Source organism: Capricornis sumatraensis, chromosome 8 (genome assembly GCF_032405125.1).
Source record: "Capricornis sumatraensis isolate serow.1 chromosome 8, serow.2, whole genome shotgun sequence".
In the NCBI taxonomy this organism is placed as follows: domain Eukaryota; kingdom Metazoa; phylum Chordata; class Mammalia; order Artiodactyla; family Bovidae; genus Capricornis; species Capricornis sumatraensis.
In genome coordinates this window covers 89,278,660-89,293,702 of record NC_091076.1, presented here as the reverse complement: position 1 = coordinate 89,293,702, position 15,043 = coordinate 89,278,660, and the positions used below count along the sequence as shown (strand labels likewise).

The window sequence follows — 15,043 nt, the reverse complement described above, 5'->3', positions numbered from 1 at the left end:
TTCTCCTGGCAGGAGGATTCTGATTCCATTCTTTGTGGGTTAAACCACAGGTCCCACCAAGATTTGGAAATGGAAAAATCAATGATTCATAGAAACATCTCTTAGTACCCCCACAAGGGGGCAGTGCTGCCCTGGGTTTGGCGCTTACGAAAGTTTTTTTTTTTTTTTTTTTTTTTAAAAAAAGCCTCCTGCGCCTTCTGCTGGCCATTCTGGGTTCTCATCCTGTGGTGGATAATAATAAGACTCCTTAGAAACCACAGGCTCTTGTGGAGTCTCCAGGCAGCCTTAAGGAGGAAGGTGACCACGCAGCCAGGATCCTGCCCCAGCCCATCATCCGCCCTGCCCTATCTGCCTCCCCTTCCCCCAGGGAATTGCCATTTTCCCCTAAAGTCTCAGTGGGCCTGCAAGGAGAGTGCTGTCCCACCTGTCTGCCCGGTTCTGCTTGGACACCTCTCCCGCGGGTCACCTTCTGACGGCACCCCCCTTCTTTCACCCCTTCTGCCTCCAAACCAGCAGCACCTCTCCCTGACCTTCCTCCTCCCTCTGACCCACACACACATCCTGGAAACTCAGCGGCCTCCTGGTTGTCCCGCTGGGGACAGGCATTCAGGATTCATACCTGCCTGGCTCTAAAATGCAGGCTACTGCTTCTGAAGGGCTTCCTGCACCCCCGGAGCATTTTCCACATCCTTCTCTGGGCACACCCACCCGGTGAGCAGAAGCCAGCACCCAGGGAGGCCGCTTACGTGCTGGATCAGCGTCTCCACAATCTTGTAGCGGTCAGGCATGTGGGTCACCATATCTGCCATGTTGTCCTCAGACGTCCTCACCAGCGTCGGCCCGAAGACCAGGGCTAAGTTCCGGGGCTCCATCTGGGCAGGGGAGGGAAGAGGATCGGTGTTAGTATCCCTGTGAACTTTGACCTCCAGGCCCCTGGGCCCCTCTGGCCCCCAGCCTGACCACATCCTGAGCTGGTCCTGGCCTGGGGCCATGTGCCTCCTTGCTGGACATGGAGGTGCCTGGTAAGTAGAGAATAGGCCGGATTTCAGCCCCACTCAACCCCAGGCCCAGCTCTCATGGGCAGTTCCCCACCTGCACACCCACACTGTCTAGCAGTGGACGAGGCCAGAGTGAAGCCCCTCTGGACGTCCCAAGGGTGTTCTGGACTGGCAGGAGTCCTGTGTGTCCCCTCATTCTCCCCTCCTGCAGAACTAGAAGATATAGGGGTTTGCTTACGAAAACGCAACGCGAGGGACCCAAGCTCAGAGGGTAGATTCCACCAGACGCAGAGTCTGAGGCTCTCCGCCTCTGAAGACCCTCAGAAATTCAGGAGCCAGCTCAGGAAGAAGTACTGGCCAGTATGTGGGGACAGTGGGACAGAAGGACCCACTAGGTCGGAGGGCAGACCCTGTGAAGCTTGAGGTTATCTGACCTGGAGGAGCTTATTGAATAGAATATGCTGAGGCGACCCCAGTAGGCTTCCCTCCCCGACAATTCAAACTGGAGCTGGACCCACCTTGTTTTTCTCTGAGTGGTCGGCAATGGTCTTCAGATGACTCACGAGGAATTTGAGTGTTTCATAGTAGTGTCCCGGGAGATCCCGAATCTGGGTGGGAGAAAGCGGGGGCATGGGACCAGACCATGAGGGCTTCTGCCTCCCCACCGCCCCCCAAAGGGGCTCCACTGCCATGTCTCAGGGGGTCTGGAGCCCACTCTCTAACTGTCCCCCGTGAATAGATGGAGAAATTGAGGCCCAGTGGAGAGGGGCTTGCCAAGGTCACAGGGGAAGCTGGTGGCACTGGGCTTGGGCTCCTGGGGCCTCGGCGCTCGCCTGTCCAGTCTGCCCTTGGCCCAGGAGCAACCCCTCTCCTTACCAGCTTCCGCAGGGTCTTCAAGCGCTCCCTCGAGTCTTCAATGCGATTGGCCTCGATGAAGTCGTTGTATTTGTCTAGAACAGTGAGGATTCTTTAGAGAGGGGGGCCTCCAGGCTGAGGCGGCCCTGCGGGGAGGCCACGTTTGTGCTGAGGCTGTTCAGCTGGTGGCAGGGGGGGCTCCAGGACCCTGTGTTTATGTGACCAAGCCCGCCGCAGCTGCCCTCAGGGGTGCGCCTGACCTGGAGTAGCCCAGGGGTGCTTGTTTGGGAAGAAATGAGACCTCAGCTGCCTGTTGACCCTGGAGAGGGGTCCCTGCCCCAGGCTCCAGGACAAGGACACCACGAGGTTAGAAGAGAGGTTAGCTAGAAAGAGGGAGGGCCCTTTCAGCCTCCAAACACCCCTCCCCATCTGTATCAGGGTTCCCCCACCTCCCCTCAGAAGAAGTCCACGGGGAACTTTAAAAAAGGGAGCTGAAGTTCATCCTGAAACACACCTGGATGAGAGAATGTGCAAAGACAGCCAAGAATATTCTCCAAGGGAAGAATGATGAGGGAGGACCTGCCCTGTGAGAAACTGAGATGTACTAAAAAGATCGCACAGCTCAGGCAACGTGACGCTGACAGGGAAAGGGGACGAAGGGCCACGACTGAAAGCAGGATCTACATGAAAAAGTGTGTCCGACTCTTTGCGGCCCTCTGGACTGCAGCCCGCCAGGCTCCTCTGTCCATGGGATTCTCCTGGCAAGAACACTGGAGTGGCTTGCCATTCCCTTCTCCAGGGGATCTTCCCGATAGCACGTCAAGTCAGTAGGCAAGGATAGTGGTGTCAATAATGTCCCGGGGACTATTAGCTATCTTGTTGGGAAAATGAATCCATTTCTAGCTCACGTAATACAAACAAACTTAATTGCATTACAGAGTCAAAAATAATACTTATTCAAGTATTGGGAAAAATAAGAAAATATTTTCATAATCATAAGGTCTTCCTAAACACTCATGTGTATGTATGTATCTTAGTAGAGAATCCATTAAAGGTTAATCTCCCAGTAATGACAGAAATGAAAATGAAAACAATAGTGAGACGCATTTCCTCTCTCTGATCAGCAAAACTTTAAAATATTAATAACATCATCCAGTGTGATGGGGACATGGGAAGGTAAAGTATCTCACACTGCTAGTGGCAGTGGGAACTTGGGTCAGCTCCCCCGCATGCAACCTGACTTTAGCTTTCAAAAATGCTTTCCAGGACTCTGACCCAGCAAGTCCATGTCTAGGAATCTACCTCTGGGACCCTGGTCCAGGCATGCAGGGACACAATCAAGGAAAGTCATTATAACATGTACTGAAATAGCAAAAATGTGAAGACAATCTAAATATCCATCAGTAGGAGTGATTGAGCTTCCTAGGTGGCTCCGTGGTAAAGAATCTGCCTGCCAAGCAGGAGACATGGGTTCGATCCCTGGGTTGGGAAGAGCCCCTGAAGAAGGAAATAGCAACCCACTGCAGAATCCTTGGCTAGGAAATCCCATGGACAGAGGAGCTTGGTGGGCCACAGTCCATGGGGTACCAAACAGTCAGACACGACTCAGCAACTAAACAACAAGGGGAGGGATTAGACAACTCATTGTCTATTCAGGCTGGGAAACACTATGTGGTTGATTTAAAAGGAAAACAAGGTCGAGCTCTTTGTACTGACACGAATGAATCACATTAACGAGCCTCCTTCTGCTGAGAACCACTGAGCAGTGGAGCCACTCGCTCACAGGACTGACAGCTGGCTGTGTCTGTCTTGTCCCAGCTCGTGTGGGTGACAGCAGATTGGGATCCTGAAGCCGGCCATGGCAGGAGTTTCTATACTATAGAAACGGGAAAGTGCTACCGTCACAGCTTTACTCCTTTCAGAGCCAGATAAAACTGCCACCAGCACGCCGCTCGACTCACCCAGCTGCAAGCCCTATGGAGGCATGTGTGTCTTACATGCGTCTCACATGTGTAAGAGGAAAAAGGAAAGTGGAAGTCACTCAGCCATGTCCAACTCTTTGCGACCCAGGCCAGAATACTGAAGTGGGTAGCCTTTCCCTTCTCTAGGAGATCTTCCCAACCCAGGGATCGAACCCAGGTCTCCCACATTGCAGGAGGATTCTTTATCAGCTGAGTCACAAGACAAGCCCCGTGTAACAGGGTCTGGAAGCAAACACACTGCACTGTTAACAAGGAGCTCAGCAAACGGCCAGGAGCTAGGCGCTGGGGACAGACGCCTGGGGTCGAATTCTGGCTCTGACACTTACAACCACTGTGACCTTGGGCAAGTCACTTAACCTCTCTGCGCATCAGCTCCCTTGTCTATGGGGTGGAAATAATAGTACCTACTCATGGATTTGTAGGGAGTAGTGCATGGCACACAGTAAATGCCCAGAAAGTGTTAGGATAACCTCTGTGGACAGGAAATGGGAAGATGACTGTGTTCACTTTATTTATATCAGTACTGATGAAGTTTTTTTACAAGCATGTGTTTCTTTTGTATTAAACCCCCAAAGTAAAACCACACACTCAATTTAAAAAGCAGTCAGGATGCAGCATAGACAGGTATTCCCTCCCCCTTCCATCCTCCACGTCTGCCCCCAACTCACCATCGGTGAAAAGAGGCTCAGGTAGCTTTCGGAAGAAGGACTTGAGCAGGCTGCTGATCACATTGAGGTCTTGCCAGCGCTGGGGAGGGGGCAAAGACAAAAGGCTGCAGTCAGGCCCTGCCCTGGTGCCCATGCCTCCATGCTGGTCCAGCCCTAGAGCCCAGTCCAGCCTGGTTCTGGCCTTCTCCGGGATCTACTGATACCATACCCAGCTCTGCCCAGACCAGGGGTCACTGGGCTAAGAATATCCACTAAGCAGAACAGAGTCCCCAGCTAGGTCTAAGCCCCTTGAGCCCCTAGCCCCAGAGGCCCCTGGTCCAGTCAGCCCAGTGGGCTTGGACATTCATCCCTCCACAGAAAGAACATACCTTCCCTGGTGCAGGCACTGTGGGGGACAGAAGTGAGCAAAACCCACCCCCAACATGAGCCTGCCCATTGGACCTGCTGGTGCCAACTCCTGCTGGTCTAAATCACGAATTCTCAAGAAGGGATGTTGGAACTGTTTGGTTTTCACAACTGGGGCACGCCACTGGAATCGAGTGGACAGAAGCCTGGGATGCTGCTAAACTTCCTCCAGTACACAAGACAACCTCCCACAAAAAAAGAGTTATTCTGCCCAAAGTGTTAAGGTTGAGAAACTGGGCTAAACAAACGGTTGTTGAACTCAAGAATCAACAGCCGGGTCAGTGTCCCTTCTGTGCACCAGGGGGCACCATCACCCAATGCAAAGGCCTCCCTGGATAGGAGCTGCTCAGAATAACGCATGTTCAGAAAGCAACAGAATCCTCCAGCAAAGACACACAACTCAGCAATATAGTACTCATTACAATGGGTCCATAGCTCAAAGCTTTTTCCTTCTTAACTGATAGTTAATTGAATTTCCATCGACAAGCCCAAGTGCAACAGGTCGCTACATGGCATCCTCTTTCCTGTCCTACACCCCAGGTCTGCCAGGGACAGATACCACCAGTCTGCAGCTCAAATTTCTGGCTCCTTTCCTACCCTTCCTTCTTCCCTCTCATGCAGCCAAGTCCTAGAGCTGCTCCCATCCTCCTTATCCCCCTGGGACCACTGAGTCCTCCTGACCCCCTCTCCCACAAGATGGGTAATTTCTTCCCTAGACATCCTGCTCTGGGCCTCCTTAGTTTACATCCACTGAAGTTAAGTGAAAGGTGCTTAGTCGTGTCCAACTGTTTGCGACCGCAAACTCTTTGCGACCCCATGGACTATACAGTCCATGGAATTCTCATTGGAATTCTCCAGGCCAGAATACTGGAGTGGGTAGCCCTTCCCTTCTCCAGGGGATCTTCCCAACCCAGGGATCGAACCGGGGTCTCCCACATTGCAGGCCGATGCTTTATCAGCTGAGCCACCAGGGAAGCCCACACACCCATTAGGCATACGCTAAAGCCCTACTTCTCAAACCCTACTCTCATTTATGCCTTCCCAACTGAAGAACCATCCAAGGCTCCCCACTGTCCATTAGCTCAAGGTCAAAGGCTTTAGTGAAGCCACTAAAAGCCCTCTGTCCTCGGCCCTCGGCCTCACCCTCCCCACTGCCAAGCCCAAGAGGGGGGTCCGCTCTCTGTCCTGACACTCAGACCCTTCTCTGGGATACACAGTCTGGTCCCTGATAAGAACCAGTCTTTTCTCTTGTCCTTTATCTCACATGTGCTCATCTTGTCTCCTGAGCTCCTTCCCAAGGGCAGGAAGACTGTCTTATGTCTTCACATACAGCTTCAGAGTATGTGACTCAGGACTTTACTGCCCAAATTCATGGTTTTCTGAAACATCTTTTCCAGCAGAGTCTCTTTTGTCCAGTAAAATGATCCAAGAAAACCCAATGTGAAAAACATGGACATCGAAAAAAACAGACAGAAGGACTTCCCTGGTGGTCCGGGGTGAAGAGTCCGCCTGCCCCTTCAGGGGAGAGCAGGTTTGATCCCTGGCCTAGGAGGATTCCACATGATATGGGGCAACGAAGCCTGTGTGCCGTGGCTGCTGAGCCCACGCGCTGCAACCGCGGAAGCAATGCTAGTAAAGCCTGAGTTCCCGGGAGTTCCTGCTCCGCACCGAGAGAAGCCACTGCAATGAGAAGCCTGCACACGACAGGAAGAGGAGCCCCTGCTGGCGGCAACCAGAGAAAGCTCACCCAAAGCAACGAAGATGCAGCACCGCCAAAGATAAATAAACAAAAAGTAGACAGAGCAAAGCAGGTTACTCTAGTTCAGGCAGGGATGCAGGTCCTGACCTGCCCTCAGCCTCCCACAGCACCTCTAAGGAACCTTAGGATTCTGGGAAACACTGGCCCTACTGCAAACTCTTTTTTCAAATGGAAATGTTTATTTGGATATTTCCCCCAGTTTTATTGTGATAAAATTGACATTTAACCTGCTGCAAACTCTTTTTTTTTTTTTTTTTTTTGGCTTAAACAACAGAAATTTCTTTTCTCACAACTCTGGAGGCTGGGAAATCTAAGATCCAGGTGCTGGCCCATTCAGTTTTTGGTGAGGGCTCTCTTCCTGGTTTGCAGGCAGTCACCTTCTTGCTGTGTCCTCATGAGGTGGAGAGGGTGAAGACAGGAGCTCTTCGGTGTCTCCTTCCACAAGGACACTCACCCTATCATATTGCAGCCTGACTATTTCACCATAATTACCTCCCAATAGGCCCTACTCCCAAATACAGTCATGTTGGCAGTTTGGGTTTCAATGTATGAATTTTGGGAGGACATGATTGAGCTCACAGCACAAGAGAAAGGGGAGATGATACAGTAGAATTCTGGAGGAAATACCAAAACAGGATTATGAGCACAGAGACATTAACGTTTCTCTCTATAGCTGATGAGGACAAGTTGTAATGAAAGCACAGAAACATTTTTAGACAGGACACACATTTTGGGAGTTTGCATAAGATGGCCTTGACCTCTGGAAGGCTGCACTCTTCCTCCCCAGTCTGCTGCTACCCACCTTTCAGAGTTATTTGACATTTACTTTATATACCCTGTCCAGGAATTTTAGATGTAATCACTAGGAAAAACTGGTCAGAATGTGCTTTCTCTATCTTAACTGAACCAGAGTCCTTCTATGTAATTTTATTCCTGCTTTAAACAGGTCTTATCGTGAAAATTGAGGTATAATTGATGCTCAGTATTATATAAGTTTCAGGTGTATAGCATGTGTGTGCCAAGTTGCTTCAGTCATGTCCAACTCTTTGTGACCGCATGGACTGTAGCCCACCAGGCTCCTCTGTCCATGGGATTCTCCAGGCAAGAAAACTAGAGTGGGTTGCCATGCCCTCCTCCAGGGGATCTTCCGGACCCAGGGATCAAACTTGTATCTCTTACATCTCCTGCATTGGCAGGTGGGTTCTTTACCACTAGCACCCCCTGGGAAGCCCCCAGTGTAGAGCATAGTGATTCACAATTTTTAAAGGTTATATTCCATTGCTATTATAACATGTTTCAAACTCTTAAGTGTGGTTGTCAGATCCCTTCACAAGCTAGTCTTGTCTCATCTGATCAGCCACCCACATTGCTGGCCAGTCCAGCAAACACGATATACGCCCTTTCTTTTAACCAGGGGTCTGCAAACCATGGCCCGTAGGTCAAATCCAGCCAATGACCTGTTTTTGTGTGGCCCTCCAGGTAAGAATGGGTTTTGCATTTTCAAAATGTTGTGAAGAAGGGCTTCCCTGGTGGCTCAGTGGTAAAGAATCCACCTGCCAACGCAGGAGACGTGGGTTCAACCCCTGATCCGGGACGATGCCACATGCTGTGGTGCAAATAAACCCGTGTGCCACAACTACTGAGCCTATGCTCTAGAGCCCAGGAGCTGCAACTACTGAGCCCACGAGTCCTAGAGCCCGTGGGACGCAGCAAGAGAAGTCACGGCACTAAGAAGACCCCACACTGCAACTGGAAAGCAGCCCCCATGTGCTGCAACTGGAGAAGAGCCTGGGCAGTGACGAAACCCAACATAGCCAAAAACAAGTCAGTAAACAAACATTGTGAAGCTGAAGAAGGAAGAGAACAAGGGAGGAGGAGAGAGTACAGCAGACCACATAACCAAAGCCTGGAACACGTGCCACCTGGCCCTTTACAGAGAAGGCATGGTGACTGCCAGCAAGCCTTCAGGGCCACGCCTTTCCCCAGGCCATTTCCCTGCCAGCAGGGCCCTTTCCTGGCTTTCCCTGGCTTTCATGAACTCTACTCATCCTCCAGGCCCAAAAACCTGTCATCCGCCAGCCTCTGCTTCAGGGCTCCCAGGCCCTGACCGCATCCACCTGTTGGGCTGCAGCCGGGTGAGGCCCAGCCCTGCAGCTGGTCTGCAAAGGCAAGTCCCATCTTGCCCATCTTGGTGTCTTGGCCCAGTGCCGGGCACATCACAGGGTACAATGAACACACCACATTGGCCCCCTCCCATGGACCAACCTCCGAGTCAGACTCACCTCATCCTGCAGGTTGATGTCTCCGGGGCCACGGTTGAGCTGTTCCTGCAGGCTGGATACCACTGCATTGTTGCCTGGGACTCGGTAAATGCCCGTGGACTCCAGCCCCCGTGCCTCCACAATTCGACAGCATGCAGCCACGATCAAGGGGACACGCTGGAGACACAGGCAGGGCAGGGGTGTTAGGGAGGGTAAGAACAGCATTCTCCGGGAAAGGATACTTGCAAATGATATGACTGATCAATGAGGGATTAATAGCCAAAATACATAAACAGCTCATACAACTCAACATCAAAAATACAAACCACCTGAGAATTCCCTAGTGGTCCAGTAGTTAGGACTCCATGCATCCACTGCTGGGGACCCAGGTTTGGTCCCTGGTTGGGGAACTAAGATCCTGCAAGCCACAGGTCAAGGCCAAAAACAACACAGATGACCCAATTAAAAAATGGGCAGAAAAATTGAACAGACATTTTTCTAGAAATGCAAATGGCCAACAGGCACATGAAAAGATGCTCAACACCGCCAGCCATCAAGGAAATGCAAATCAAAACCACAGTGAGATATCACCTCAGACCTGTCAGAACGATTGTCATCAAAAAGACCACAAATAACAAAAGTTGGCGAGGATGAGAAGAAAAGGGAACCCTTGTACACTCTTGGTAATGTAAATTGATGCAGCCGTTGTGGAAAACAGCATGGCGATTTCTCAAAACACTAAAAACAGAGTTACTATACGACCCAGCGCCGAAGAACTGATGCTTTTGAACTGTGGTGTTGGAGAAGACTCTTGAGATTCCCTTGGACTGCAACGGGATCCAACCAGTCCATCCTAAAGGAAATCAGTCCTGAATAGTCATTGGAAGGACTGATGCTGAAGCTGAAACTCCAATACTTTGGCCACCTAATGCAAAGAACTGACTCATTGGAAAAGACCCTGATGCTGGGAAAGATTGAAGGTGGGAGGAGAAGGGGATAACAGAGGATGAGATGGTTGGATGGTATCACCAACTCAGTGGACATGAGTTTGAGTAAACTCTGGGAGTTGGTGATGGACAGGGAGCCTTGGCGTGCTGCAGTCCATGGGGTCGCAGAGAGTCAAAGATGACTGAGCGACTGAACTGAACTGAACTGACTGATGACCCAGCAATTCCGCTCCTGGATGTATATCCGGAAAACACAAAGCACACTAATTTGAAAAGATACATGCGCCCAGTGTTCATAGCAGCATTATTTAAAGCTTCCAAGATATGGAAGCAACCTAAATGTCCATCAACAGATGAATGGATATCGAAGCTGTGTTACATGTATACAATGTAATACTACACAGTCCCAACAAAGAACAAAATTTTGCCATTTGCAGCAACATGGATGGACTTGGAAAGCATTATGCTCTGAAATAAGTCAGAGAAAGGCAAATACTGTATATCACGTATATGTGGAATCTAAACATAAAATAGTGAATAGAACAACAGCAAAAAAGCAGACTCAGAGATGTAGAGAACAAAGCAGTGGTTATCAGTAGGGAGAGCGAGGCGGGCAGAGGCGAGACAGGGGTAGGGGATTCGAGGTACAAACTAGTGCGTAGAAAACAAGCTACAAGGATAGATTGTACGACACAGGGAGCATAGCCAATATTCCATAGTAATGATAAATGGAGCATGACCTTAAAAAATAGCGAATCACTACATTGTTCACCTATAACTTTCATAATATTGTACAACAACTATACTTCAATGAAATACAGTTTAAAAAAGAACAGTATTCTCCACCAGTGGGGCAGAGAAAGGCCAGAACCCCATGGAGGGTAGTTACTAAAGGCTCTCACTGCCTCCAGTCTGGGAGCCAGAAATCACAGCAAAGCCTTGCCATGATCTGGGGAGGAGCACCAGCTGGGAATCAGGGACTCTGACTCAGCTTTGTGCTCCCTCCTTGGGCGGCTTCCCCAGCTGTGTCCATAAGATGAGGTGGAGAGCTGGTTCCAAGGGCCCTGGCAGCTCTGACCCTCTGTGCCTCAGTCACCCCACTCCCCTCTGGCCCTGGAGTATGGCAGGAACCCACCTGGTTCTCCGTGGCTGGCTGGCACTCCTCCAGTCGGACCCCAAATGCCCTGGGAGCTGCCTTCTTGTTCTTCTTGATGATGTTGATGCCCCAGGGGGTTTTGGAGGTGGAGACACTGTCATCTGGGGTTGGAGGAGGCAGAGAGAGCCAGGGTGAGCTAGGGGCCCAGAGAGGGGCAGCAACCACACTTGGTCACAGACACTTGTACATCACATTCACACACTGGGGACTCCTTCAGAAAGGCAACCAGGATGCTGAGGGCCGATGGGAAATTATACTATCCAGAGAAGGCCAAAGTCATGAGGGTATTCACCCTGGGGAAGGAAGGCCTCAGAGTAATAAGGGGACTTCTGTATGGGCTCAGGGACTGACAACAAGGTGGGCGCCACAGATTCTGGTACAACCAAAGAAAGAACTTTCTAATGGTCAAAAGTGTGTGAAGTTGGAAAAGGCTGCCTCCTGCTCCTGAAAGGACACAAGCAGACTGGAGAACTACCCAGCTGGGATGTCCTGGAGGGAAATCAGGCTCCAGGCCCTTCCACCCCTGAGACCCTCAGAGCCCCCAGACCCTCACAGGCATACACACATGGGCAGATTACATGAGGATAACCACAGTACACACCCACATGCACACCACCCCCTTAGCAGCCACCTTCCTACCCTTGCTCCCTGCAGGCTGGTCCTGAGTTCTGAAGCCACGTGCTGTACTCTGTTTGAGGAACTCAGACTTGAGTCCCCCCAGGCCACGAGAGCCTTTGGGGGAAGAATCAGCTTTGGGCCCAGAGCTATGGCTGTGTAGGAAGAGGGGAGAGGTCTTCACTGGGGTGGCCCAGCATGCCACCTGCCCTGGCCTCCCATCTCTTCAGACCTCTCCTCCATCCCCAAGCCCATTCCCCCCATGCCCTTCTGGGGACTGGAGACCTCAATGCCCCTCTGCCCTCCCTGCCCCAAAGAGAGGGCGATTCAGGGGCTGCCCTCAGGTCTGGAGGTGGGCCAGGAGAATGACCTCTGCCTGGGGTGTCCCCCACCCCGTGGCCAGGACAAGGACTGGGCCTTACCTCACTTTGCGATAATCATTAAGCTTCTTGCTGATCAGAGCTTGGTTGGCACAGCCGGGGTCCTGGAGAAAGGAAAGAGAAAGTAGACTCCATCAGTGCCCATGGCCAACCCACCAGGACTTCTCCCTGGCCCCTGCCTCAGCTTTGCCTCCCCGTCTCCTCCATCTGCCAGCTGGAGGGGACAGACCCCGGAGCAAGAAAGACCAGGGCCGGACTCCCGAGCACCCCCTCACCAGCCGTGTGACCTTGGGTAATCCACTTAACCTCTCTGAGCCTCAATCTCCTCCTTGGAGAGATAATATGGCAACCTCAGGATTGGGGTGCAGAATTATGCATGTGGCATTCATCATAGTTCTGGCAAGGCACAGCCCAGCTGCCCCAGGAGGGGCAGCTGTTGCAATAATGCAGGTGACTTGGGGCCCCCAGCTCATACCCTGTTGGGGACAGCCCAGCCAGTCCCCGCAGAGAAGGGCCCCATATTTCAGGTGCTTTTCTCCCTGCAGCGAGGACAGACAATGTCCTGGGGCAGCAGAGCCTGGATCAGTGAGATGGTGGGCCTCAGTGGACTCTAGGACCCCCTCCTGTGGTCAGAGCAGGTCAACGCCTGGACCAGGGCCCAAGCCCACCATCCTCTTGGCAGAGGCCAGCCCCCAGCTCTCAGCCCAGGACCCCCACATAACTGCAGGTGTGCAGAGGCACCTTTGTGCAGCCACCTGGCAGCTGGAGTAAGTGGAGGCAGATACTCCAGCAGGAGCCCCTGGCATGCAGTGCCACCATGGAGGGGGCGCCATTTAAAACTTCTCCTGGATTCCCTGCCAAAGCCCTTGGCTCAGCCCTTGCTGCCTGCTGCCAAAGGCCAATCCTCTTGGCCTCCTCCCAAGGTCAATGTGTTTTTGCCCCTGCAGAAAGGCCAGCTCTGGCAGGGGCGTCCCCTACAGCTCTGGCCCAGGGGGACTTCTTTCTGTAATACATTTCACAGGAGATCCCCCTGCCTCCTGAAGCTCCACCAAGAGGCTGAGGTTTGGCCTGGACCTGACTCTCTGTGCCAGAGCCTGCCCAAGGCAGTCATAACAACGATGATAATAATAATAATTACTGTCACTCTGACAGCTATTATTGTTACTGCCTGTCGTGGAATACTAAGGACGCCAGGCTCTCTGTGAGCCACTGGCCCATGCATCGTCCCTTCACATCAAACCCTGGGCGGGCAGAGTCGCCAGGTATACTCCTGTTGGCCCATTTTATGCAAGAGGGGACTGAGGCTCCTAGCGGCGAAGGGAGGAGCCCGGCCGGTGAGAGGGGCCCGGAGCCTGCCCTGCCCTCCCTGGCCCGCCTGGGGCCGGGCCGGGCCCTCACCTCGCCCTCGGCCCTGCTGTTCTCTCGGATCGCTCTGATCCAGCCCAGCATGTCATCCCGGTCCTCAGCCTGAAAGAGATATTCACAGAAGTCAGCGGTGGTCAGCCGGAACACGTGCCTCCTCTTGGTCTCGCTGTAGGAGATGTCCACCAGGCAGGAGCCGATGCAGACGGGCGCCGCCTCGTCCTCACCTGCGACGGCCGCCGCCGCCCCCGCCGCCGCCGGCCCGGGCTCCCGCCGCTCCTTGCTCAGCGAGAGCGAGCGCGCCCGCAGCGCGGCGTACACCCGCTTCCACTGGCGCAGGCCGCCGCCCGCTTTCTGCAGGGAGACACGGGGAGGGGGAGAGAGGGGAGGGGGGCGGGGTGAGAGGCTGGGCCTGCCCTCCCCGCCCCCAGAGCCCGAGGGGGCCCTAAGAGCTGCAGGCGGTGGACAGCGGTGGGCACCCCACCCCACTGCCCGCCGGGAGCCCCCTGCTCTGCGCCACTCCCGCGGGCACCTGGGGCGGCCTTCTGCCCGCAGTCCCCACCTCTCTCAGCCCCGCAGCGGCCGGGACACCCCTACCCACTGTTCTCAGTGCCCTCAGGGGGTCCCCCCCTTCTCTTCAAGCACTAGCATCCACGCTCCTGCGGCATCGGCAATGCCCCCGGAGAACCGGCAGGGGGCTCCAGAGGGCAATCAGGCCCCCCACCAAGCAGGACCCACCTTCCGTAAAATCCTCCTGAAGCCATTCGGGGGCCACGTTCTGCTCCCCTTTGCGGGCAAAGCTAGTCAGAAGCTGTCAGCCACGCTTGCTCTCCCTGCTTCTCTGCCTCTCACTCAAGACTCCACTCCGTCTCCTCTTCCTGGGAAGCTGCCCACCAGGCCACCTGGGCCCGGTATTGCCAAAGCTTATGGCAGCGTCCAGGCCCTTCTCAGCCCTTTGCTTGGCCTCTTGGTGGTATAGGACCCAGCCAGCAGTCATTCCTTCCCTCCCCAAACTCTCTCTTGGCACCCAGGATCCTACGGTTTCTGGTTTTCCTCCTAATTTCACTGACTCCTTTTCTACCCCTCCACCCCGGCCCCCATCAACCAACCCTACACCAGCAGTTCTCAACCAGGAGATGTTTGTCTGGAGACATTTTCAATTGTCACACCTGGGGAAGTGCTATGGCACGTAGTGGGCAGAGTCAGGCCGAGGATGCTGCTAAACATGATGATGCCAGGCCAACACCACACCAAAAAGTCATCTGACCCAACGATGCTGAGCTGAGAGTCCTTCCCCTAAAGGAGGGGGCGCTCCAGAACGTTGTCCTGGGCCCCCACCCCCTGCACACCTCCCCAATGACACCATCCATGCCCGTTTTTAGAAAATCGTGTCTGTCTGCTGGTGCTGATGCCCAGACGTAGCCGTGGCCCAGCATCTCCCCAGAGCCACGTCCGGTGCCTCCCACCATCTGCTCAGCGTCTCCACCTGCATGTCCCACAGGCCCTGCAGATGCCGCTTGCTCACTATGGGGCACTTGATTTTTACCGTTCCCCTTCCATCCATCTTTTCCAGCTCAGTAAATCCACCTAGTTGTCTGTCCAGAAACCTGGGGATTGCTCTTGACTCCTCCTTGTTCCTCAACCTTGACTCCAAC

At 53.2% G+C, this 15,043-nt stretch overlaps 1 protein-coding gene across 1 annotated transcript in view; it reads right to left on the bottom strand.

Annotated features, from left to right (window-relative positions):
• Positions 1-15,043, bottom strand: part of ARHGAP23 (Rho GTPase activating protein 23) — a 69,145-nt gene that overhangs the window by 13,770 nt on the left and 40,332 nt on the right. Inside the window, exons 12-20 of the mRNA XM_068977928.1 lie at positions 13,425-13,742; positions 12,069-12,130; positions 11,671-11,801; positions 11,011-11,132; positions 8,950-9,105; positions 4,504-4,582; positions 1,875-1,948; positions 1,517-1,606; positions 747-872 (exon numbers count right to left, since the gene is read on the bottom strand). Coding sequence (XP_068834029.1) covers positions 747-872; positions 1,517-1,606; positions 1,875-1,948; positions 4,504-4,582; positions 8,950-9,105; positions 11,011-11,132; positions 11,671-11,801; positions 12,069-12,130; positions 13,425-13,742 — 1,158 coding nt within the window. The remainder of the gene's footprint in view (positions 1-746; positions 873-1,516; positions 1,607-1,874; positions 1,949-4,503; positions 4,583-8,949; positions 9,106-11,010; positions 11,133-11,670; positions 11,802-12,068; positions 12,131-13,424; positions 13,743-15,043) is intronic.